We start from the raw sequence: 24,568 nt of genomic DNA on the forward strand, positions 1-24,568 counted from the left end.
TCACAACTCAGTCTCAGGACAAAGGGTGCCTGGCATCCAAAGACTGGGTGATCTTAAGGATGTAAAGAACCAGACTGCGACCGGGGTGAGGGCACCTAGATGAAGTGAGATCCCTTAGCTCTTGTTCTAGTCCCCACCAGGGGGATGCTGGCCTGTCATTAGCCTTTCAGGCCCTTGTTGAGCCTACTCCTTTTCATTAGAACGGCATTTGGCTTGTCACCAGGTATTGGGGATGCTCTAAGGGGGTGAAAGTGTTGAGGAACATAAGTCATCACTTTAATAACTGGTATGATATTTTAGGATCTCTGAATTTCTTCCTTTGCATAATATTTCTAGGGAGAAAAATCCATTAATAAGCCTTTCAAAAATTAATTTGAATGGGTCTCTTAACTGTCTCTAAGATTCGAGACTCTTTCTCTCAAGATGATCACCGTAGGAGGCTGATTAAAAACACTCTAGTCAGACAGAATATCATATTATATCTTATGTGTCATCAATTAATTAAGCTTGTCAACATCATCCAAGAATAGCCTCAAATAAGAGTTTATTATGAAAGAGGCTGCTCATGGACAATTAAATCCATCTGTGTCTACATTGCATTGCTAAGCCATCTATTTCTAGGGTTAAAGATATATAAGAATTTTAGCTTTATGGCTTTTATTTAAGTGCTTTTCAAACATCTTCAATGAATTTATCAGTACTTTTGGCATTTTCCTAATTCAGTAATCCAAACTGGATTTAGCATAATAAAATCAAATAGTACTGAGTTAATAGGCAAGCACTAGTTATCAGGGGAGGCAAGGAAAATTCATACTTTCCCAAGGTCACAGCAAATAACTGAGTTATATTTGAAGTGCTGATTGTGACAATGACTCTCCAATTGCTCAATGGGGTTATTGTGCATTTTTATACACAAAATATTCACTGTCATTAAAAATATAATGCACCTGACATCAAGCTGCTTGGGTGCAGGTGTGTGTCACAAAATCAAGCAACACAGTGTCTCCAGCCAAAAGGCCAGAGGGTCATGAAGCTGAGTTGACCACGGTCCCCTGGAAAGGTCCTGTAAAGTCAAGAGAGCTGCCAGCTCTGACTGAAGAGATGTGGAACCATGACGTGGCTTTCAATGGGCCAGGCAGCTGCGAGGCCCCTGAGGCCAGCGGAGGCCTTAGGCGCGGAGGGCGGCCCACCCCTCCCGTCCCAGCTCTTGGTGGGGAACCTGCTGACCTTTCGCGTTAGCCTCCTCTTGATCTCTCTTTTCTCCTCTTGTTCCTCTTGTTCATTCCGAGCTGAAAGAAACATTTAAGATGCTTTTGACTTTTGTAAACAGTGTCACGCACAGGTGCATCCTCTGAACCTTTGAGGTTCCAGGCCCAGCACCTGAAAGTTTAAAAAGGGGAAGAGAGAGCTTCTGTCCCCTACCCTGGCCATGCTTCTGCCTATGGGGGCGCTTTCCAAACTGCCTGCATTGTGTCAAGTTGGTGGTGCGCAGGTTGACCTTCGTAGTTTTTTTTTTTTTTCTTTATGTCACAAGGGGTCTTGAGTCTCCAGGCAGAATTTCTGGGGTGAGAAGTGTGGCTTACAAGACAAGGAAGTAGGTCCTAAAATGGGGTTACTATTAGCAATGACATGGGCATTTGGGGAGAGGTGAGGCTCCCCTCTTTGGACAAAACTGGGGCCTCACTCAACTCTACCTCAAGCTTCACAGCGACTACAGGGGCTCATTTGTGATGTGGCCCCCATGTCTGGAGCTCTGTGGGAGTAAAACAGAAGACCGGCCCCAAGGAAGTGCCTGCCGCCTGTGCAGAAACAAAATGAGGTACGGCTAACACCAAACACAGTGCTGGCTGCATGAAGACATATTTCAAAATGCTCACCTTTTGCAAGCCCTGATTCCATTAATTCTTTGACTCTTCCAAGAAGTCCACAGAGCAAGTGTGACGCCAGAGCGTGGGATACAATTGCCTGCATTTAGACTTTTAAGGACATTTTCAGTTTAATATGTGGGGTCACTTACTCATCAGATGTTTACAGAGCCACAGGTAAGAAAGTCTGGGGTCAGAGAACTGGAGGGCAGAAAATGAGGGCTTGTTTCTCCTTTCAAGCTAACTGAATGACCTTGGGTACATCAGTTTCCTTCTGGGCCTTGGAATGGAAGTGTGGTTATAAGCGGAATATTGTCCAGCTTGAAGAAAATCATGAAAGTCAACCTGTGTCAAAGACGGTCTCTAATTCTCACCCACCGACTTGAGAATGGCATCAGTGCAAGGCATTGCTTCAAGCTGATTTGGCACAGGACACACTAAGAGTGCCCTGGGCACCTGCTCTCTCATTTTGAAATGACTCGTGTTAAATTATGTTTTAATAACTTAATGTAGCGTATCAGTGCACAATGGAGATTCAGTTGTCTCACTATAGGACAGATCTTTAAAAAAGGGAAACCACTGTGCATAGAAGTGGGGTCCCACCCTGCCCCTCCTTGTCAGCAACCACAGCACAGCCGACTCACACTGAGGACACCTCCCACTAGAAGGAACGATGGCCGTTCAGAGCAGAACTCAGGCACTTGCAGGACACCCACAGGGGCGTGACTTGGCTGCTGTGGGATCCGGACCTTTTCTGGGGGGAGCACCAGAAATACCCATGGCCCGCCAAGGGCCGAGGTCACCAGAGGTCTCCACGGCGCTTGCCCCACAGTGCCCCCTAACTGCCCACACTGGAGTGCCTTCCTTTGGGTTTAAAGATCCTATCTCACTCCTAGAGTTCCCTTTAAAAATGCAATTTTGGAGGGCGATAAACACCCATTAAACTAGTCAGTCATTAATACCCTCAGTATGAACTAATCTATTAGAGATAAGTTTAGAGACAGCAAGACCCAGAAGAAAGGAGACCCCAGACAGCTACATCTGCAGGTGGCAGAGAGGGAAGGAAAAGTCAAGCATGAATGGTGGGTACTCAGGAGGTAGTTTGAGGCACTTGGTTAAAAGGCACCAACTCACAGAATATTAGAACCACGAGGGCCCAAGAGACCACCTAGTCTACCACTCTTAGTTTGTAAATGAGGATGTGAAAGCTCAGGGGAGTTACACGACTGGTCACACGCTACATGGCTAATTAGACAAACCGTCCAGCTCTTTTTTTCTCAAGAAGACACTGCCTCCTCCCTGTCACATTTTGCTTGGGGCCGGCCCTCCGCCTTATTACTGGTTACTGGCTTCAGACTCCAGTCAGGGCTTCCTTGCTCTACAGGCCCCTTTCCAAGCTGCGAATGTTGGCATTCTGTGACAGAGCATGAAACTGCCATCTCCTGTGTGCTTTTTCTGAGGTCCCTCTCAAGGGCGCGACCCCAAGAATCTATGGGATCTATACCTTTAGTTCAAAGCCCAGGGTCATGTTTTCTGAGGCCAAGGGTACCAAAGGCAATCACATTAGGCAACTAAGAAGAGAGGCCAGGAAAGGGCCATGATGTCATCACCTGCTGCCACCATCAGAGTGTGCTGATTATGTGCTCAGATGTGCACAGTATCTCATTGGCTGCTGCTCAAAGCAAGCATTGCCTGTAGGGCTGGGCAGAGTGGGGCTGGAAGTCAGACCCAGACTCAAGCTTCACTGCGGAGCCATGATATCTCTGTGTACTTTGTCCAGCACCCTCAGAGAGATGGGTCCTCAAGTGATTTAAAGCTCAGAAAATAAGTTTTAGAACAATTTGTTCAAGGGTGTTTTCTTATTTCACGGAAAGTTTCTTGTTTCACTATCAGAATAGATTGGAAGAAAGAAAGAAAGAGAAAGAGAGAGAGAAAGAAACAGAGAGAGAGAGAGAGAGAGAGAGAGAGAGAGAGAGAGAGAGAGAGAGAGAGAGAGAGAAAGAAAGAAAGAAAGAAAGAAAGAAAGAAAGAAAGAAAGAAAGAAAGAAAGAAAGAAAGAAAAAGATATTTAGGAAAACAAAGTCCCAGAATGCAGGGGGAAAATAAGAATCAATGGGAAAAATAAATTAATTTCTGAAAAGGTTTGGAATTGTGAAATGATCAAGCTGTTTGAACTTGGTCCAGTAGTTCTTTAATTTGCAGCTATTTGAACAGGAGAAGAAGAAATAAAATAGAAGGGAACATGGGGACAATCTTTTAAGCTGCTTTGAATCTAAGCCCCTCAGGCTTACTCGACATAAGTAACTACCTCTAAGATTTGAGTATCTTTCTGGATGGCAATAAAACCCCAAATGTAAGGCACTAGCCCGTAATCTCCCAGCGATCTGGGTCAGCGAGAGGTGGGCGCTGGTGCCTTCAGGAAGCCAGAGGTAAGGTGGGGATTTGACACCCTCTCTTTCCAAAACCCTTGCCTTTGCTGACAGAAGCACTATTTACTGAACCTGAACAATCCCCCAGAACTTCTTAGCTTCTTTCAGTCTAGGAGTCAGGATGGAGGTGACAAGTACTGTCTGGCCCCGTGACTCAGTGGTACAGAGATTCCTTCAGAAGACAACAGATCCGTGTTGGGCCTGTGTGTGGCGATGAAGCAGCAGAGGAAGAAGGAAGCACGCTTACTGGATTTGTGATTTTAGAAATAAATGAACACCTTTCTCTCCTACAATGGAGAGTTTATAATAGATCAAATATCAGGTTGGGGCAAAAAGGGAGACCTCACACAGGCCATGTGCTTCCTGGACCACAGAAACCACCTGAAAAAATTCCAATTCTGTTTTATAGCATATTAAGCTTAGCAACTTTACTGGGTACCCTTGGTTCAAAAACTATATATACACATAAATTCTTAGAGACCTAGGCAATATGAGGTGCGCTCAAGCCTGAGGAAGGCCAATCCTGAAAATAACACCCCCGACAGGTGGGGAAGTGGCGGCTGGCCTGGCACCGGGAGGCAGGGTGTTGGTGAGGCAAACATGACACTAGTGGGTGCTCTGGAGGGGCTGCCCACCAGCACACCTTCCGCCACACCTCCCGGGGGAAATTCAACAGCTCACCCTCAGTAAACTATTCCATGGTGACCACGCCACAACACCACAATGAAGACGGGTAGGAAAGTAAATCCAACATTTCAGTTTGGTCTAAGTGGAAATACCCACCCACACAGACTGAGGTTTCACATGACTGAGATGAGTGTGGGCATGTGCGTACAGCCTAGTGTAGCATTTCTATGAAATTTTGCATAGCATGTTATTTCTCTTTTCTGGAGAGAAATTAGCAGGGGATGTGTGTGTGTGTGGGAAGAAAGGGTTGTGAATTAATATAGAAATATTATTTGCTGACCATGTTGAGGAAAGTGCTGGTGAGAGTGGTAGTAATGATTAAGCAGAATGTTAGACGTTTTATTTTTAAAATTTTAAATGTTTCCCACCAAACTGAGGCATACTGATGTCTGTGAGATGTTTGGTTTCCTTTAGTATTACATATATATATATATATATACATACACATACACACACACATATATATGTATATATATATATGTATAGAATATATATATAGAATATCTATATCTATATATCTAGATATATATGTAGAATTAAGCACCAAGCGGATTCTCTGTACATATTCAAATATCTCTGTGTCCTAATCAAACAAGGGACTGGTTTACATTTTCTGTCCACAGCCAGAGTGACAGCAAGTTTTTCTTGAATGAGAGCATTAGGCAAGCACACCGTCGGCCAGTTGTGGGGTTCCTGAGAGAAGAACACGAAGCATTTTCCCCTCGGAAATGCTTTCTTATACTTCAAAGTTAGTGTTCAAAGAAAGGGAGCGGGATTTGATCAACAGCAGCCAGCTGCAATGGAAAGTCACATTTCTAGTCCCAGGGTTCATTTCAAATGGCTATTTGCCTTATTTGAGCCACCAATGTATTTGCCGTTTTTAAGCCAATTTTGATTTAAAGGTCACCCTCGCTCTCCTCAAAATCATTTAATAATAAGTTCTCTCACAATAAATTTCCAGCGTCTCTCTGACTTTACAGCCCACTGAGGATAGGTGGATATGGCAGTCTGTGAGCTTCCAATGAGCCAAGGGGATCAGAATTTGCCCCCTAGTGGGGAGGTTGCCTTGGATGTTCTAACACAGAAGGATGAAGCCTCAGCCATCAGAGACATTCTCCATCATTCCACACAGGCACAAGGGACAAACGTTGTGGCCTACGATTAAAGCATAACTGACGTTACCACAAAACATCAGGAATTGCCACGAGCTTAGTTAGTCACTTACGTTTCAAAATGTTCCTCTGCTCCAATTCCTCTGCAGTGGGCCTCTGGCTCAGCCGCCTACGGAAAAAATCCAGGAAAAGTTTTTGGACCATATCATATCCTCCTTGGGTCATTAATCTCCCCAGCCCTCGTAGATGCAGGAGACAGAGCCAGTGGCTGGAGTTCTTGTTCCATCCTGGGCTCTGAAAGACTGACTTTCACCACCAACGCCTCCTCAGTTCCTCAATTTCAAGCCCTGGAAAGGCGCCATACGTCATGTCACGCTGAGCTGACCCTCCTCCTTCCTCCCTTCAGCGGCTCCTCCCCAGCCCTGTTCCTCTGGTGCCTCCAGGCAAGTGGACTCTTCTCTTCACAGAAGTCCCTTTCTTTCCTCGTGGCCTGCTAACTTTGGGACCTTGGCCTCCGTCTTTGTCTCCCAACCCTGAGGCTAGAGCTTGCTTCTTGCCATGTTTGTGTAGACCCAGTTAGAATATAGAGTCCCATGGCCCCGGGGAGATGCAAGAGAGCAAGTCTCGTCTGCAAAGAACAATAGCTGTTCTTCTTGTCCCCACCCATCACCACCCAGCCTTATTAGATATGGAATGACAAACGAACAGGAACAGCACAGCACTCCTGTTATCCAGTATGTAATTTAGCCATAAGAAGTGAAGCACTGCAAGGGCATGAACTTGCTATGATGCAGCAGAGAGGGTTGGGGGGTGGGGACAGACATGGGTGGGCACTGCATAGTGACAAAAGTCGCCAGAGAATGGGAAGGGCACCAAAAGAGAAGTACATGCTTGTATGCAGGTATAAAGTTCCAGGAATGGTCAACACGAACAGGGTGGGCCTCAGCATTCACAGAGTGTTTGTATTGTTGAAGCTCTGGGAAATTCTGTAATAACCGTGCAATTATTCAGCATTCTGCTTCACCCATTGGGATGAGGTGTGTGTGAGATGAGAAAATTACGGAAGGAGTTTGAGGCTTCTCGAAGTCCTCCACTAGGGCATATGGGGTAGAAAGGACCGTTCTTGTAGGAGAGGTTCTTGTACCTTCCCAAATATTGGCAACTAGTGTCTATAGTTGGTAAGATCTTTACATCATGGAATCTAGAGACAGAGTGAAAATATGAAGTCCATGCAGTCACCAAGTGTAAATATTTAAATTCAAGGCTTACTGTCACTTGCAGTTCTCTTTATTGCGCTGGGCCAGAAAACACTTGATTTTGTGTAGACAGCTAGGAATGGGCTTCAATGTCAGAGAAAATTTTTGGTCAGATGCCTAAATTCTGTATCGCCCTGGAAACTGCTGGAAATTGTATTCTAAAGTGTTTTAAGTTTATAAGAACATTTCCACATTCATTATTTTTTTTTCCCCTCAAACATCCCTTTAAGGCATTATTTAGCCCCATTGATGATGGACAGCTGGGTATTTGGAAACTCACAATATCAGAGGTGCTAAATTTGGACTCAGCAGTCTTGAAGTCCTTTCTAAGCTAGCATTCTCATACTGCAGGAGGAAACTGGAGATCAACAACTGAGCGAACTGGTGTTATAGGTCTGGAATGCAGCCACTGACTCCACTTACAACAAGTTTCTTAGAGGCTCTGTCTCACCTTTCAATTTATGTTCTCCAGGAATGCTTGTTTCTTTTATGGGGATGCACAGTTACCTTGATGGGACTATTTGGTAAAACCCAGGCATCAAATGAAGCTTGGGTTTTGGGAGCAGTATGTTTTGAACAAGCCCTCCAGATTCAAGGTGGAGCTTGCATCTGGGAAGCTGGGCCAACGCTTTGGTCTTATAAGCTTAGAAGTGTCTGCAGAATGTTCGCCTGTTGGCTTGTGCCAAGCAGCCCAGCCATTGCATTATCAGATGTGTTGCCTGGTTCTGTGCTGGCTTTTTGTTTCTGTTTTTCTTATGGGTCATGTTTGGAGGGAACAAAACAATGAGTGACTCAACTATAAGCAGAGAATATTCTGTTATTAAACAGGAAGCCTTTTAGTCAAACACACATGATTTCTAAGGAGGTCCTTTATGCTTCATTTCTCTTGAAAGGGTTTGAGAACCTCAAGGCTAATTATAGCTGTAAAATGTAGTTAAGTCCTCCCAAAGGACATGTGCTATAATCGGTTGTTTTGACTTTAAAAATGAGATTCAGTAAAAAATGATATTGTGGCATTGTAATGACAAAACACTAAACAACTCAGGAGTTAGGGGGGTCTGGGTTCTAGTTCTGGCTCTATTCTGAAACTACTTTCTTTGGAAAAGTTTTTTTTTTTGGGGGGGGCTATGTTTTTTTTCCCCTGCAAATAATAGTAATTTAATAAGCTAATGCTGATTTAATGCTTATAATGTACAGGCATGGTTCTATGCATGTATGTTAATTCATTTAATATTCATAGAAGCCCTTTGAAGTAGTATGTATTATCACCATTTCCATTGTACAAAGGGCAAACTGAGGCACGGAAAGTCGCATACCTTGCCACAGGTGACACAGCTAGCACGTGACAGGGCCAGGACTTAACCCCAGGTATTCTGTCTCTATAGTCTGAATACTCTTAACCAGTGTATTAGCTTCCTATTGCTGCTGTGACAAATTAATGCAAATTTAGTGGCTTTAAACAACACAAATTTATTATCTTACAGTTCTGGTGGTCAGAAGTCCCAAATGCATTTCATTGGGCTAAAATTAAGATGTTAACAGGACTGTGTGCCTTCTAGCAGAAGGGGAGAATCCATTACCTATACTTCTTTCATCTTCTAGAGGCTGCCTGCATTCCCTGTGCCTCTTTCAAAACAGCCATGTGGCACCTTCCCATCTCTCTCTCTCTGATTTTGACCCTCTTGCCTCCTCTTAAAAGGACTTCTGGGATTATACTGGGTCCATCCAGACAATCCAGAATAATCTCCTCATCTCAAAATCCTGAACTTAATCACAGCTGTTCTCAGCCCACTCCAGCAAAAGTCTCTTTTGCCATGAAAGGTTACACGTTGTAGGTTTGGGGATCAGGATGTGGGTGTCTTTTGGGGGGCTGCTATTCTGTCTACCATAACCATAAGACCTTACTAGTCAGAAGGGGCAAACTGACGTCTGTTGGGCTATGTTTGACTCTACAAGTTCTCCTTGGCATGCTCTGAAGAGATCACACGGAGGATGGATTGGGGGATGCAAGAGGCAGTTTGAGTAGAGGCCTGAGAAGGCTATTGCCCATCTGGTGGAGGGTGATGGACCTTGGGCTAGGCTATGGTGGTAGGCATGCCAGTTCTTAGGAAGTCAAGTTGACAGACCCTAGAGACATAGCGCGTACTGACAGAGGGGGAAGAAGAAGGTATGTAGGAGATCTCTTAGGTTTCATAACTTACACAACACGATGGATAGTAGTGCCATTCAGTGAGGCGGGGAACACTGGAAGGGAACCAGGGCATTTTGGGGGAGAACGAGGGAAGGTCAGATGGGAACCATGAGTTTGAGTTTGGATCTGTTCAGTTGGATGCTTTTGCAACATGCAAGTAGAGATGTCAAGTAGGCAGCTGGGTGATTGAGCTGAGTGGAGAGAAGTCTAGGCCAATGGGTGACTAGTCTGCAACAGAGATAATATTTGAAGCCAAGAATATGGAGAGAGCATAGAATGAGAAGAGGAGGGGGCTGAGGATGGAACCTTAAAGAATGCTAATATTTAATGCTCAGAGCTCAGAGTAAGGAAAACGAACTCGCCAGGGAGTTAGAGGAGGGGCAGTGCATGGAGACAGATAAAAACTAGAAGGTCACATCATGGAAGCAAAGGAAGAAGGGCATGGTCAACAAAGAGTGCTGAGTGCTGCTGAAAGGTCAGATGAGGACTGAAAAAATGTCCACTGGGCTCAGCAGCAGGGAGGTTATTAGCAATCTCTCCTAGAGCTCTTTCAGAGGTTGGTGGGGACAGAAGCCAGGCTGGAGTGGGCTGAGAACAGAGGTGAGAAAATGGACATAACAAGTATGCAGGACTCTTCCATGAAGACTGGCTTTGAAGGGGATGAGACAGTTGGAGTTGAAGGAGGCTTTAACGAGGTTTATATTTTCAAAAGGGAGAAAACTGAACACGTTTAATGCAAAAAATCCAGATTAAGTGGTGGCTGAGGTAGTGAAAAACTAAACATATAAAGAGGGAGAAAGCTCAACTGATAATGCAGGAGTCCTGAGGAGGCAGGAGGGGTTTGGATCCAAGGGACAGAGAGGCCTTACCTTTCACATGGAGAAGGGACAGCTCCTGAACGTGACAGGAGGAACGTGAATAGAGGGCATCACTTTCATATGCAGGTTTATGTTTGGGTGTTGGAATTAATAAGGGAGTTCCCAATTGATGGCTTTTACTTGCTCTTTCAAGTTGGACTATAATAAAGATGACCTATATTAGTCTAAAATATAACCTTTCTTTGAGGGATGTGTCATTGAACAGAGCCAAATTCACAAACCAGAGGGATAAAGCTCTAGCCTCAGAATTCTAATCATCAGAATCTTTGGGGAGCATCCAGCACAGCCCGCCATCTTCACCAAGGAAAGCAGCCATCTGCGTGATTCCTTTTAAGACCTACCTTGTGCAGAAGTATTGGTTAATAGTAAGCTGAAGAGAAGAGCACAATTACTGTATTAACAAAGTGGTCAACTTTATAATCCCAAGGAGCCAAGAGCTCCAAGAATAAAAGTAGGGATGCCTTTTGAATGTATTGTATCTCTTACACCACCTTGCTAATAGATTTAAGTAATTGTATCTGATTTAGACTAACATTACACACAAAAAATTTTTTTCCTGACTATATATTTAGACATGACCATTTATATGGTAGGTGGCAAAGGAAAACTTTTTAGGAGTTAAACATTTATATAAAATGAATTATCCAAAAGTAAACATTTAATGTATTTTCAAGTCATTTATTTAAAAAGCTTTGCTATTACATATGTGACCCTGGTTTAGAAGATACCTCTGAGGAGCAAAATTGTTTCCATGGCTCAAATGATTTCTGCTTTACCGTGGACCACAGCTAAATGATTTCCACGCACTATGAACTGAAAAATCACTGAGTTCCCATTTAAATGCCACATGGCATCAATTGCCATATATGAGCCTTCTATCTTCTTTCAACATTTGAGAATAGATCTTGCTTTTTATTAGTCTTAACAACTCTTATCTATACCAGTAACCATAAACAAGCAAGCAAACTAACTTTTTTTTTTTTTTTGTAAAACAAATGCCCAAACAAATAGCACTTCAGTTTTGGCCTTGGAAAAAGGAGAATGCTAGAGAATGTAGTGGCAAGATGCTTTAAATATATGCAGAACAGGGACTGCAGTCTTTCCACATTAGAGCATCTCCCCAGAGAAGTGACAAAACCCTTGTACGTTTTGCTGGTCTGACTCCACGAGGCCGACAAAGATGCTTTCTGCTGCACAAAACTAATGAGCCTTCTGCAAGCTTTAGAACAAGGTCGCAGCTTTCATTAGCTTTTACAGCTGCTTATTGTTTTGAGGGCCCTGATTTTAAAGTTTGGATCTCTGAAGCCATATCTGCATTTCAGGAAACAGAAAAAGCAGAATTAACTTCGGTTTTTTGCTTCTCAGCCCCAGAGGGAGGTCACTAACTGCCTTTCAGATAGAGGGAAAGAGAAATGCAAAGGTACTCGGGGAGAATGATAGAAAACAAGATCTGCTCTCTTAAGGCAGAAGGAGACAGGGGTGTTCCATCACATGCCCTAGATGGGACATGCAAGGGGAGGCAGGCATGGGGAGACACATTGAATTGTGTCCCCTCCTCCCTCAGAATCTTTCCTGAGGAGCTGTTAGTACCATGAGGGCTGGAGCATTTCTGGCGTCCTTGGTCATCACTACATCTCCAGTTCCTAGGAGACCACGGAGAACATAACAGGTGCTCATTTAGTAATTATTTAACCCACATGTTACTGGTTCTGAAGCCATACATGCTCCTTGGATAATCTCATCAACAAGTATGACTATATTAGCGTTTAGACGCCAACGACTATGAAATATACCTCCAGTCATATTTTTGAGTCTATACCATCTTTTCAACTGCTGCCTTATATTACTACAGGCTATCAGACTCAAAGCGTCTCAAATGAATGAATCCATCTTCTTCGCCTCCTGTACACACAGGTTTGGATCCCACCCCCAGTGAATTGCCTAAGCCAGGAAACTAGGAATCACCTTCTCTGTACTTCTACCTCAACAGCCAACCAACCACCAACTCCAGGCCATTTCTCATTCTATCTCACTACTGCCCCCTTGGGAAAGCAGGCCACCAGCATCTCTCCTGGTTGCTGCCAGCCTGTCCCACTCCGGCCCTACCTTACTTTAAACAGAATGGTCTTTCTGAGGGGCAAATCTAATTTTCCACTCCTTGCTTGAAAACTATGCATGCGTTCCCAGTGCCTGCAGGAGGGAGTCAAAAGACCCAATGTCCTATAAGATGCTTCATGATTTGGCTGCTTGCCAAGAATTTCCCCTCTCCTGCCCTTTAGACATAAAACTCTCCTCTTAGTTCCTTTCAGATTTGCATAGTCTTCCTTATATCTAAATATTCTTTCCCTTCCTCTTTGTCTGGCTAACAGATGATACTCCCCATTGCAGCTTAAACCTTAACTGTCGTTTCCTCTGTTCACTAACCTTTTGGTTAAGGTGCCTCTACAGAGGAACCTTACAGACAGCGACAGTCATCCTGCATCCCCCGTATCTGCCTGTAGTTGTCCATCTAGTCCACTGGACCCCAAGGCTGATGCTCTGGTGGCCATGTGCGCCCCATTCAGCACCAGGGCTGCTTCACAGGCATATACCTGAGCAGTCGTACAGTCTCCTGCTTAGAAGGGCCCCTTGTTTGGGGTTTAATGCTCTGTTGTCATTTTGGAATTTTCAATAGTTCTTGAATAAGGAACCCCTCGTTTGCTCACCACGGCATCTGCAAGGCTTGGCACAGACTCTGGCAACTGGAGATAGTTAGTGTTTGTGAAGTAATTAAATGAATGCAGTCCCGTGACTACCCCTGGTCTTTAACCTTTCCCTCTCTTCTAGTTCTTTCTCTAGGGCAAACAAAGGTGTTCTTCGTTAGAAATAAGATAAAACGAAACATCAGCATCCTCTTCACCTTACCTCCTCCCAGAACAAATCCCCATCTCCTGCCTGCTCTGGGCTGCCAGACCTTTCAAAAAGGCCCATCGCAATTCGGCTTCTGTCCACACTGCTCCATCGCACTTGTTCTCAGCTGGGAATAATTTTGCCATTTTCCACCCCTACGTACATTCGGCAACATCTGGAGACATTTTTCGTTGTCACGATTGTGGAGGATGCCACTGGCATCTGGTGGGTTGGCGGCCAGTGATGTTGCTAAGTACCCTACAGTACACAGGACAGTCCCCACAACAAAGAAGTATCGGCCCAAAGCGTCAACAGTGTTGAGGCTGAGAAAGCTTGCTGTACTGAATCAGTTCTTGTCAAGGTCATTGATGATTTAATTGCCAGATCCAGCGGCCTCTGTAGAGTCATCATTTTCCTTGACCTTTCTCTATCATATGACACCTTTGACTCATTGCCACTTCTTGAACCTTTTTCTTCTCCAAGTTTTCAGAGGTCTCACAACTTTTTCTACCTCTTTAGTTCCTGCTCACCAGGAGGAGTCATGTATGATGAGAGCCCAGCTGCCCTTTCCTTCAGGGTGGCTTCAGGACAGTGCTCTGCATGTCAGTGACTAGTGTGCACCCCCCTGCTTCACAGCTGTGAGGTGTAGGATGAGCCGGAGTTCCTCGCTAAGCCTCAGGCTTCTCACCTTGGGGCAGGGGGCAAAGGGAATCTTCTAATGACCAGTCTCTCAGATTTCCTAGAATTTTGCTGCTGAGAAGGGGCAAAAGAGGAGGAGAGGAAGGAAGGCCATAGATTGATTGTTTCACTCCGTTGCCAATAGCCTTCAGGAGCTTGATATTGCCCTAAAATTGAAGTTCATTTTGCGACAACATGAACGGACCTAGAAGGTGTCATGCTAAGAGAAATAAGCCAGACAGAGAAAGACAAGTACAAAAAGGATTTCACTTTTCTGTGGAATCTAAAGAACAAAATAAATGAACAAAACAGAAACAGACTAGATAATAAACTGATGGTTGCGAGAGAGGGCAGGGGGTTCGGGGGCTGAGTGAAAAAGGGGAAGGGATTAAGAAGTACAAATTGGCGGTTACAAAATAGTCAGGGGGATGTAAAGTACAGCATAGGGAATAGAGTCAATAATATTGTAATAACTATGGATGGTGCCAGGTGGGTACTAGATTTATTGGGGGGATCACTTTGTAAATTATATAATGTCTAACCACTATGATGTACACCTGAAACTAAGAAAAAATAATACTGAATGTCAACTATGATTGAAAAATAAAAAATAAATTAAAAAAAAGAATAAAGTTTAAACTCCAGCCTTACTGTGCCCTGCACCACCTGTGTAATGTGGACCCCATACTTTCTTCACCTTCACTCCTTTGTTATTTACCTTGAGATAACCTGGTCACACACCCGTGTTTTAGGGAAGCTGAGATGCCTCCTCTGGTTCTACCAGATGTGACTGGCAGCTCTGTCTGCTGTTTCCCCACCTTGATCAGGGCCTCATCCATGACACTGATAATACCCATTTACACAACGAGCTTCTCAATTAGACTGCCAATGCCTCAAAGGCACAAATTACGGCTTACTTATCTTTGTGTTTCTAGACTTAGTATAGCACCTGACACATAGGAAGTGCTCGATAGATTTTTGATGATTAAGTAACTTAATAATCCTTTAACTCAGGAGTTGTGTCCCTGGGTTTGACCAGAACTCTTGCATAAAGGTGTCCCTGACACCGGAGAGGTTCCTCTGGGAAGGTTGAAGAGCAATTTTGCTTTCATACCTCAATACTATGCCCGTCTACCTTTTCTCTCTGTAAACTAGGCAGCACAACTCTTAAAATTGTGGATCCATGCACCTCTCTTTCCAAGAATTTCAGTCAATACATAATCTTCAATTTTTTCACTCATCATTATTCTCCTCAAGCTCTTTAAAATAGGCTGGCCACAGCATAGAAAACAGCACAGAGAGGGGAAATGGGCTTGGATCCAGAGCCCTGTCTCTTGGCCTGCCTCCACCATGAATCAGAAGGTCGCTCTGGTAACATGACATGACTTTACGGCTCTGCGCCCGAGTGTTGCTGTATGACAAATGTCCGTAAAAACAGTCTAGCTTGCCTGCTGCCTAAGAGTGTTGAGAGGACTGAATGAGAATATGTGAAAGTCCCTTTTAAAAATAAGTATAAAACAGGAAATATTATTTTTGATAACTTGAAAAAAGTCTCTTGCCTCAAATAGAAAAACAGGTTACTCTTAAAGAGAGAAATGTTTTTGGATTTATTTACTGGAGGCTGTAGCCCCAATGTGAGGCCCCATGGTATTAAAAGATAAAATAATTGTAATAAGGTATAGTAAGATTATAAGATAAGGTATTGTGAGGTAATGACTAGGGAAAGCATTGATGTGAAGCTGGTCGTGTTGAGTTGAAATCAGTTTGGGAGTAACAATGGGACTGTGTGTGGCTAGGCATGAAATCCATTCAAAAAATAAACCAACAGTACACCAACTGAAAGGCTACATAGTGAATACTTTTAGTGTTATTAGGATTATCAGATGTAAACCCAATATTAGCAATCAGGAAGTCTGCACTTTGAAAGAGTATCTGAGTTGTTATAGTAGAAAACAAGATAGCTAACGAAGTTAACCAAAGAACATACTCATTTCAATAAGGCCATCTTTAATGAAGAATCAATCAAAACAAACACTAAAAAATGTGATGTCAAAAGATAAGGAATGTAGGAATTTAGAAAATGTCCACTATTCTACCACTTTAACTGATATTTGATCATCTTTAGCTTAATCTGTGTGAGGCTGTCCGACTATCCATCCATCCATCCATCCATCCATCCATCCATCCATCCCATACCAGACATTCGTCTAGGCTTTCAGAGCTAAGTATAAGAACTAACAATATTAGCAAGAATGACTTTATCGTAGGGATGATATGATAAAGTTCTGCCATCAAATGTATACCATGTTTGATCTTTTGCCATTAGCCTCTCCCCAAAACATGAAAACTAAAATTTAGCCTTTGCTTTCTTTCTTTCTTTTTTAAATCTTCCAATAGATAGCTCTACTGCGTTTCTATTGTAAAGTTAACATTCTCCCTAGGAGCACAAAGCATTTTTAATAACCTTCCATCAGTCTTCAACAAGTTTAATATGATCTGGTAAGAGGTCAAAAGACAGAGATTGAGGCAGAGGCAGTGCATCAGTCCTGTGATGTGTGACACGGAGCCTTTCCGTTGTGAACACAAAATACGGTGAAGGCTGCTGCCGTGTGCCATCCAACAAAAAGGCAGGGATCTTCAATATGGGAAGTGGCGCATCGAACCTTAGTAACAGCGTGTGACAAGTTTCAACTTGTTCGGTGCAGTCAGTCGGGTGTGAGCTATGTTTGAGAGAAGGTGTGTTTTAAAGTGTGTCATAAATCATGGATCACGAACAATGCATTAACACGAAATGGGCAAACAGTTTCATCCTCCATCATGACAACGCTCCGTGTCACACATCACTTCTGGTATATGGCAATTTCTGTCAAATAAAAACATTACAGTGTGTCCTCATCCACCTTATTCACTGAGTCTGGCACTGTGCCACTTCTGGCTCTTCCCCAAAGTCAAAATGACCATGAAAGGTAAATGTTTTGAATTGATTCAGGACATTGAGGCAGCTACGACAGTGCAACTAAAGACACTCACGAAAGGAGACTTCCAGAACTGCTTCAGAAAGTGGCAAGAACAATGGATAAGTGTGTTTGAAGTGAGGGGGAGTATTTTGAGGGGGATTAATGGCAATATGTCTTTTACCGTAATAAATTAAAAAAAAAAAAAATCAATCTAAACATTTACCGTATTTTTTGATCATACCTCGTATGCTTGGGCAGACCGTCTTTTCTTTTTTTTTGTCTTTTCTTAACTTGAGCCTTACTTAGGTATCCCTGTACTTCCTGTCCTTACTTCTTTAAGAATATTGCTTCTGATGAACATAGATCTCTGGGGCAAGGACAAAGAGTGATTCAAAGGAGGAGAGCAAGCTCTGGGGGTCACTGCTGAGTAGCTGTCAAGGACAACATAATAGGTTGACATGCACAGCCCAGACAACACAAAAATGTCATAGAAGCTATGTTTAATTCATTCATCCAGTCATTCATTCACAAAACACGATAGTTCCAGATTTCCCCAGTGCCTCCTCTTTGCTGCACCTCGACAAACAACATATACAGTCCCTGATTACTTTCCAAAGCAAGGCAAGGGATGAAAAGTAGGAAATAGGTTCCAGGGTGCTTCCTCTCCTGCCGGCTCTGACCGTGTGATACCTACACTCCTCCAGACGCTGCAGAATATGTGTAGCTCGTTCTTTCTTAATGTTTACTCCCAAAAGCCCAATTTCCCACCCTGGTGCCATCGGGCACTTCCCAAGAACAGGGCAGAGGGTAGAAGGTGAAGCAGAAGCTGGGAGACAGCTGGCAGGAATCTCCAGTCTCCTTTTCCCTGCTTCATTCAATGGGGCTGCAGCTAAGTTCCTCCAGCTGTCTCCCAGGGGCTCTTCTGAGCTCCTATTTATGGAAAAAATAACAGCTCAAATTCCGATGAGATGCCCTGCTGTTTAGAAACCTGGAAACACAAAAACCCCAAAGAGTCTCAAATGCACGAGTGGAGGGGTTTGGGTCACATTCTTTGGCAAAGTTTTCTGTAGTTTTCCTTTATTAAAAGTCTCATTTCCCTACTGTCTCCTGATCCATCACACCACAATTTTAAATGTAAAGCTTCATTTTAAACCAATAGCCCTGGAGCCCAAAGGAGTGGTGTAGTGTAGTTATGCTCATTAAACTTTAAGTGCTTTCCCATGCTTGATAATTTTCACAAAATATATTTTTCTATATATGTATGTAACGGAAAAAAAAACCACCCATACCTTTTTTTAAAAACTTCTCTCAGCAGCATTATGGATTTTAGGAATGTCTAACTAGTCTGGATTTGCATTTTTGCATTCTTTGAAAATCTTTTCCTTAATTCTAAAAGGATCAGCAAAGATGGAGTTCTAATAATGGAAAGTGTTTATTTGTCCAGGAAAGGATCTATTCACATGGGAAAGAGAAAGAGGGGAAAAAAAAGGAAAATGGAGAATGATATGGATGCTTCCAATAAACTTTACGTTGATTACATAGGAAACAAATATAAACAACTTGTCAGTAATTCCTTATCTAAGAAGGCTCCGTTACTGGGTCTTATCTACCCAGTGCATTGGGAGATTCTTATAAGAAGACACTGTCTCCCATCAGATATGTTCCCCAAAAAGGAGCACGAATTTATAGCAGAAATCTACCACAGGACTGTTAGCTCCCAGCCTGGTGAATAGTACTCCAAATCCTCATCCCTCCCTTGTTTTTTGTTTTATCTCCTCACATTCTGGTCACAAAAGAGACACAGCACACACATACATACCGCGCGTGCGCACACACTGTCACACACACACACACACATACTCACTCTCACTTTCCTGCATGACGTGCTCTTTGACACGAGGCCAGAGGGAAATTGAGGACCACAGCCACATGGGCAAAGGCTGAAATGCCCCAATAGGAGGAGCTCAGGGAAAACTTAGGCAGAGTGCATTAGCAGCCTTGGGCTGTGACAATAATGTCCCTCACAGGAAGCACTAGCAAAAGCCACTCCTGAGCTGTAAAATAAGCACCCACTTCCATCCTGAGGGAACCAGCTGGCTATACAACATTTCCCTCACTCGGAAGCGATCTCCTCTTTCCAGGAGAGCCTGACCATGCGTGGCCAGCTTCCTGACTGACATGTCTTTAACAAGAGGTCATTGTGAGGCTGCGATTGTGTGATAGCAGAATCCTACACAGCGGGCAGGAACACTGGGCCACTCAGAGCCCTGAAAGCACCCTTCTCAGCCAGGCCAGCGCTCATGGAGAAGCATGGGGGAGGGCCAGAGATGGTCAGCGGCTGCACAGCAGAGACCCTTCTCAGTACCATCTGCTTTCTCTAGGTAGAAGACGGACATTCCTAGAGTGTGTGTGTGTGTGCGCGTGTGTGTGCATACAGTATGTTTTTTCTTCATTCAGTAAGTGTTGTGTAGAAGTTTTGTCAGTCTCTCATTACCCCAGTTTTACACACATCTGTGGTTTGGAAATTGGCTAAAACTGCCACTGTGGTGATGAGACCATCTCTCCTCACATCTGTGTGACACTCAACTTAGGTGTCACCTGTCCTGAGGTTAGAGTTTTGAGGTTAGGCTCATTTTGCACCCAAGGAGTCACATGTTAGTGACGCTTACATGTTCTGTTCCTCTCACTAGCCCACACCTTTTCCTTTGGGGTTTGGAATCCAGCTTTAGCAGCAAAAACAAAAAGACAGTCATCCTTCCAGTTGATATGTATTTTCAAGCGAGGCTCATCTGGCATGGCATGTGGTATTCCTCTCTTGAAGAAAGATGCACATCTTCTGCTAAAATGGATTCCCTCTCTCATCTGCCTTTAGAGCCAGTCCCTTCTCAGCTGCCAACAGCTGAGTTGCACTGCTTTCAATGGTAACTGGTTGTCCTTAAAACAGCTTTCTAATTCCTTAGGTAATAAATTGAATTTAAAAGAATGAACTCTATTCCTACTATAATTTGTAAAGCAACACAGTGCTTCAGATTTGGGCCTATAATAAAGAGTAAATGGAATCATTTTGATGATTAGAGAAATTAGAACAAGGAAAAACTTATTTGTGTTAAGATGAACATAATATTGGAGATATTTTATGCTTATACACTTCCTAAATGAATTCACTGTCAATACTGTGAGAGCAAGGCCACCTTCTCTAAATGCCCTCTAGATCCTCTTTCTTCTTCAAAAGGTCAGATGTAAATACTTTAGGTTTGATGGACCATATGGTCTCAGTCAAATCTATTCTATTTTGCCACTATCATGTGAAAGCAGCCATAGACAAAATATAAATAAGCATGTTTGTGTTCCAATAAAGCTTTATTTACAAAGATAGGCGGCAGGCTGGATTGCCGGGTCCTGCCACAGAAAGTCATCAGTTCCTGAAAATCCTGTCCTCGAAGCATGAACCACTGGAGTGAAACCACAAGAACTGTCACAGCTTACTCAATGTGAATTATTTTGGTTCCTCAGTGCAAAATGATTCTTTAGTCATGTGCTGCGTAGTTCTTAACCCCTTAAGAAAGACGTAATATGCTGGGTGCTTCAACGCATTAGATGGACTGTGGGTGGCAGTCAAGAAGGGCAGGCCTAGTATCTCATCCTCTTCTTCATCATCACGAATGAAACACCATCATCATGAATGGAAGATGTGTCTCATGCATTGGCTTTTCTTAGTTGGCGCACTATTTGATAACTGCCGAGTGTTTTTTTTAATACCAACCCTCTCGATGCTGAGTTCTCAGCCTCCACTGTGGCTTCCTCCCGTCCCTTGCTTATGCTTTGACCACATGAGGATTCAATCTTTAGTGGTTTTACGGTCGGATTAGAGCTGTAGGGATGTGGCCGTAGCTGTGAGCTCCTCCACTTATGGCAGCTAAGATCATGATTCTCTTAATATGATTCATTGCCCCATCTATTAATTGGCTTTATAGTGATGATTTGTTTTCTCTAACAGGGTCCACGGTGTTAGGAGTTTATCAACTCAACATGAGCTGAGCTGACCGCGCATGAGAGGATGACTGTGAAGTAATAAAGGAGATCAGAATTTCCCCTTCAATCAAGTTTGATTGTCAAACTGGCAGTTTGAAAACGCTTATGGAAATGTTGAGTGTTTAAGAGACCGTTCCATATATTTTTACATTTACCTCAGCATTCTATTATTAATAAATTAGAAAACAGATTATCATGTAACACATGATGTAAATTTATGACAAATTTTAACTAATTTGTTAGGTAGTCTAAACCTGATATTATACATAGGTTTTTTTTCTGTTTTGTTTTAAAGTCTTATTTTATTTTTGCCTGGACAAAGTGACATGAATTTACAGTTCCTTCATGGGAACTGCCCAAGCATATCTTGGTTGCACTATTTTGTTGACTATGAGATGAGAAGCAGAATTCAGAGGCAATGGCCCCAAATGGCTCTGGTGCTCAAAGACTGTGAAAAGAGATGACAATGTGACCAAGAACCGCGATGGAGGAGAGCCTGTGCTGGGCAGGGGAGGTGCTCCAAGGTTGGTGTGTACTGACAGGGCAGGCTCCAGGCAGAAGCTGCCCACTCAGCTACCGCGAATACAGAGGCAGTGTCAGGTCAATCAAGGAGAGTGTGCTGGGGGCTTCCCTTGGCTGGAACATAGACTGGGTTTCTCGGGGTGAAATGCGCAGGTGCCAGATTCACTGGTTCAGTCAAATTGGGGGAAGGCAGCTCCTGCATAGTGTCATTTTAATACACAGGAAAATGCAATTAGCTGTCTTAACATCTTAAGAGGGAGCTTGATAAGTTACAATATGAAGATGAGCAAAACAAAGAAAATCATAACAGTCAAAAGGAGAGCTGGATTTACAGTAGGTAAAACTCTTTTCAACACACCGATTACCTGTCAGCACTCACTATTTATTTGTCTGCCTATTTTTCTTTTCCCCAAAGAAACTAACAAGCCTGCGTCCTTTGAAGAACTGTCGTTTTAATGATTCAGTGGGCACAGAACATAAAATTTTCATAATCACACTTCCTAAAATAGAAATGTATTCACTTATATTTCAAAAGAATTGCCTTTAGAATCAGAGGGAAAAACAATTTCCCGGGTTTTGTCTTTGGATGATTTTTCCTGTTTACATCCTGTCTAAAAATTACTATTTAGTTAGCATATATGCCATTTTCGTGGCTATTATAAAAATCTTTGCATTCTAACCAAGAAGAGTGAAATGAACATAATGAAGACAAATGACATGAATTACTCTTATTAACATTTTGCATGAGACTTGAGGTATTTTGCCAGTAATCAAAGATGTGTGGGGACATGTGAGAAACAACTGCACTAAAAATTTCTCAGTTGTAATCCAGTTCTGCTACTTAAATATTCAGGAGCGTGTGCAAGCTCTACATAGGAGCTGCAGAAAAATCACATACAATCAAACCTGAAGCTGAATTTGGAGGGTTAGAAAGAAACAGCACTATATACCATGGCAATTACTCTGCCAATGACACCAATGAGATGAAGAACAAAGAAATCTTAAGTATAAATGATTAGAGCTTCGTTTGTCATTTGAATAGTAGAATCATTAGAATAGGCCAACTCCAAACTAAGGCACCTGCCAAAGACTCTTCCAAAGGAAGTGCTCGTTTTCAAAAGTATTAATGAGACTTTCTTAGCTGTGATGAACTATGAACTATTAAGATGGGGAAACATCTCTAGCTTGAGCATTTAATGTAAATGTTCTCTTAGTTAAGTGGGATTGAGGAGGAAACAGTGACCATGAAAGAACTGACCTACGGGAGAATTCAAGGATTCCTTTTTCACGGGCCATTAGGTTACTGAAAATGTTTCTTAAAGATTTGATTCAAAACTTCTGCTTAAGTCTTATTTGTTTTTCTTTCAGACATGAGATGAGAAAATCAACTAAAATGTATGACTTGTTATGCTTTCTAACTAATAACTGGCCTGTTCATCCAGTGAGAAATGAATACAATTCTCCTTTTATTTTAAGGAGGGTGCAACTCACAGTGGCCCATACGGGGATCGAACCGGCAACCTTGCTATTATCAGCGCCACTCTAACCAACTGAGCTAACCAGCCACCCCTATTCTCCCTTTCTTGAGAGATGTTAATTTTTAGCACTGGCTGGGGGCAGGGGACCCAGTTTTAAATCCTAGTGAAGCCAGATAACTATATGACTTTGGCTAGCAGCTTAACCCTTTTGGCCTCAGTTTGCTTATTTATAAAATTAAAGGTGTTAGAGGCAAGGATAGTGAGTGTCATTGGAGCTCTAAAGTGCTCTAATTCTATTTGTCAGATCCAAAAGATGAAATTATGAAGTGGGTGAAGAAATAGTCTCCTTGAGATATAGGCACAAAGCCAACAGTAAAAAAAAAAAAAAATCTCTGAATAACCCAATCTGAAAGCAGTAGACCAGATTTGAGGTAGTATTTCATGCAACAAAACTACCTTTCAACCAAAATTTGAAAGATACTTGGATGCTTCAAAAGATGGTTTAACTCATAATTTACTCACTGCTTCCTGGTAAGTTCACAAATAGCTTTGAGAGATCCTTTCATGGATAAAAGTATGATAGAAACGACACATCCCTATGAATGTTTGACTTTATGAGAAGATCAAGATTGTAGGACAGCAAAGGAAAAGAATACACTGCAAGAAACATGGTCTGGGAACTTAAGTTACAGTTGTTCATATTAATGTATAGGCTTAAGAGAACACAAACTCTGAATCAAATGTTTAGATTATTCAATGTTCAAATTATCCAGAGCCCTGCTCCACCCCAACAGTTTTGGGGGACACTTTAAAGTAAATAAAAATGGAAAGAGAAGTAGTCTACAATAAAGTCACACCGATAAAAACACGTGTTCCCGAAGGAGCACTGTCTCAGCGGAACTTGCATTATTAGTCGCTTCGCTCCCTGAGTGAACAATGAGTCTGCCTTGGGTAACTAGTCTTAATCCTCCTTGAGCGGTGATTGGCTAGTTACCTTCTAAATGACTCCTAGTATAGGGCTGTGCACACAGGTTATTAATCAATCTATTCCAATAGAATCACTTTGTTGAAGCTGAGGTTCTGTGGTCCTTCTCGGTAACTTGTTTCCTTAGAAACTTAACCTTAAACTCATGCAAAACAAACTCATTCAGCTCAAGGTCCATCATTCCTTTTGGGGATCGCCCAGTACTTTGCACAGCTTTTTTCTTTAAAGAGAAGGAACGTTTATTTTAGGTCGCATTTTTCTCTAATTGGGATCGGTTTAATCTCAATGTGTCGCTTTACTAAACCGGACCCCAGGAGCAATTCATTCACTGATGCAGGTCATGGGAATGTAGCCATAGTGGCCCCGACACAGACCCTTCCGGCACTCCACAGGATCTGCTCCTCTCACAGTAACCAGGATTCTCTGCATAGCAACTGCCAATTGGCTGCCTCCTTCCTCCTGCCAACTGACAGCAGTATTTATGTATTTATTTATTTATTTATATTAGTTTCAGGTGTACAGAACAACTGAGTGATCAGACATTCACATAACTCAAAGTGATAACGCCGACAAGTCTACTACCCATCCATCTAATAACTGTACAGTTAT

General features: G+C 42.8%; 1 protein-coding gene across 18 annotated transcripts in view; it reads right to left on the bottom strand.

The window, feature by feature from the left end:
- The window catches only part of PHACTR1 (phosphatase and actin regulator 1), a 503,766-nt gene that overhangs the window by 9,663 nt on the left and 469,535 nt on the right, over positions 1-24,568 (bottom strand). For all 18 annotated transcript variants that reach the window (XM_019742988.2, XM_074335219.1, XM_019742987.2 and 15 more), the window contains 2 exons: positions 6,207-6,262; positions 1,228-1,289 (listed from right to left, as the gene is read on the bottom strand). In XM_019742988.2, the coding sequence (XP_019598547.1) occupies positions 1,228-1,289; positions 6,207-6,262 (118 nt within the window). The remainder of the gene's footprint in view (positions 1-1,227; positions 1,290-6,206; positions 6,263-24,568) is intronic.

This window comes from Rhinolophus sinicus, linkage group LG06, assembly GCF_036562045.2.
Source record: "Rhinolophus sinicus isolate RSC01 linkage group LG06, ASM3656204v1, whole genome shotgun sequence".
Lineage (NCBI taxonomy): Eukaryota > Metazoa > Chordata > Mammalia > Chiroptera > Rhinolophidae > Rhinolophus > Rhinolophus sinicus.